This window comes from Plasmodium vivax, genomic scaffold, assembly GCF_000002415.2.
Source record: "Plasmodium vivax scf_4079 genomic scaffold, whole genome shotgun sequence".
In the NCBI taxonomy this organism is placed as follows: Eukaryota; Apicomplexa; class Aconoidasida; order Haemosporida; family Plasmodiidae; genus Plasmodium; species Plasmodium vivax.
In genome coordinates, this window is record NW_001852222.1 from 1,523 (window position 1) to 3,007 (window position 1,485).

The 1,485-nt window shown below is 26.3% G+C and overlaps 1 protein-coding gene across 1 annotated transcript; it reads right to left on the bottom strand.

Moving 5' to 3' along the window:
• Nucleotides 1-586: 586 nt before the first annotated feature.
• On the bottom strand, nucleotides 587-1,198 carry PVX_148260 (variable surface protein Vir25, truncated, putative; the record flags this gene model as incomplete). Its single annotated transcript, XM_001612436.1, has 2 exons — nucleotides 587-756; nucleotides 904-1,198. 2 exons carry the CDS (start codon nucleotides 1,196-1,198, stop codon nucleotides 587-589), a joined length of 465 nt encoding a protein of 154 aa, XP_001612486.1.
• Nucleotides 1,199-1,485: the final 287 nt, after the last annotated feature.

Below are 1,485 nucleotides of genomic sequence, written 5' to 3' on the forward strand. Positions count from 1 at the left end.
TATAAAATATTTGGGCATATAGGTTTAACATAACATTTTAAAGATTATTTATTTCTTATCTGCGTTCTTCTATATATACAAGAAGGAAATGTGAATAAATAATGATAGAAATTATTTTTTTTAATGTTCTCATTACTTCTTTTAATAGATATGTTTTATCTGTTCAATATGTTTATTTTTACATATTTTTATATTTATTAACGATTAAATGTAATGTAAGCATATTAAATATTTAAGGAGCTAGTGAATGTAAATTCTCCCTATAGTCAATTTTTAAAGTGTAAAGTATGATGAATTTTTCTTCATGAAATATTATTTCGAGTCTGCGAATGATTCATATGATATGCCATATTTCATTTTATCATAATTTTGGTACTGTCTTTCAGTAATATCCAATAATTTATGTGATTCTTCTTTTAAGTCTCCCACGTTTGCATTTTTTCTTTGAATTTTACGCCGAAACCAGGAACCAAGAGGTGTAAACTGACATTAATAAAAAAATATACATATATAAATAATGTATTGTTGGAATTTTCAAAGAAAAAGAAATTATAATACATTCTATGCAATACTTATACAATAATATCTAAAATATTTTAACCAAATATATGCTAAATAAAACGGTCGATGATCCTAATATGGAACCTGCGAATCCAATCATTTTATTTTTTTCTGGCGGTAATTCTGTAGGTACGCTTGAAATAGGTTCACTTCCTTCAGATGCAACTTGTTCTTGCGTTTGTTGACTATCCGTAACTAATGCCTCTGATAAAATTGCTACTTGATCGTTAGATGGTAATTCTGGTAATTCTGTTGATTTTGGTGGTTTTGGGAATTCTGATAATTCTGGTGATTTTGGTACTTTTGGTAATTCTGGTAATTCTGGTATTTCCTGATTTAAACATTTTTGTTCACTTTTAAGTGTGTTATATACATCTTTAAACTTGATGAGGGCCTCACAAAAATTTTTTTTAACTTCTGTAGCACAAGTTTGTATATGATTATTATACAAAGTATAACACGTTTTTGCTTTAGTAGTGCAACCATCAGTAATAACGCGATCCATTGTCATAATATCATAATATACATTATACAACTTATAAAGAATTTTCATATCTTCTAGATCATTTTTGCTAATATTATGCGGAGTAATTTTGAAATTATGTGTAAAAAATACAGAATCTTGTTCTTCTATCATTTTGTAAAATTTGTCTGCAGTAAATTTACTATTACTAAGTTGTCCTAACTGATAATTCAACCAAAAATTCACAAATGGAATATGTGTATTATCACGGTAGAATATACCAGTAGATAACTTCCCCTTTAGAAATTGAATTATCTTTTTAAATTTTATACATATATTAGTGTAATCATGTTCCTTATCTTGCAATTTATTACAGTTTTTAGCATAATAACTATATAAATTAGTAGTCAAGGCATATTTTTCGTCTCTTATAAAATAATAACCATCCTTAAAGAACGTAT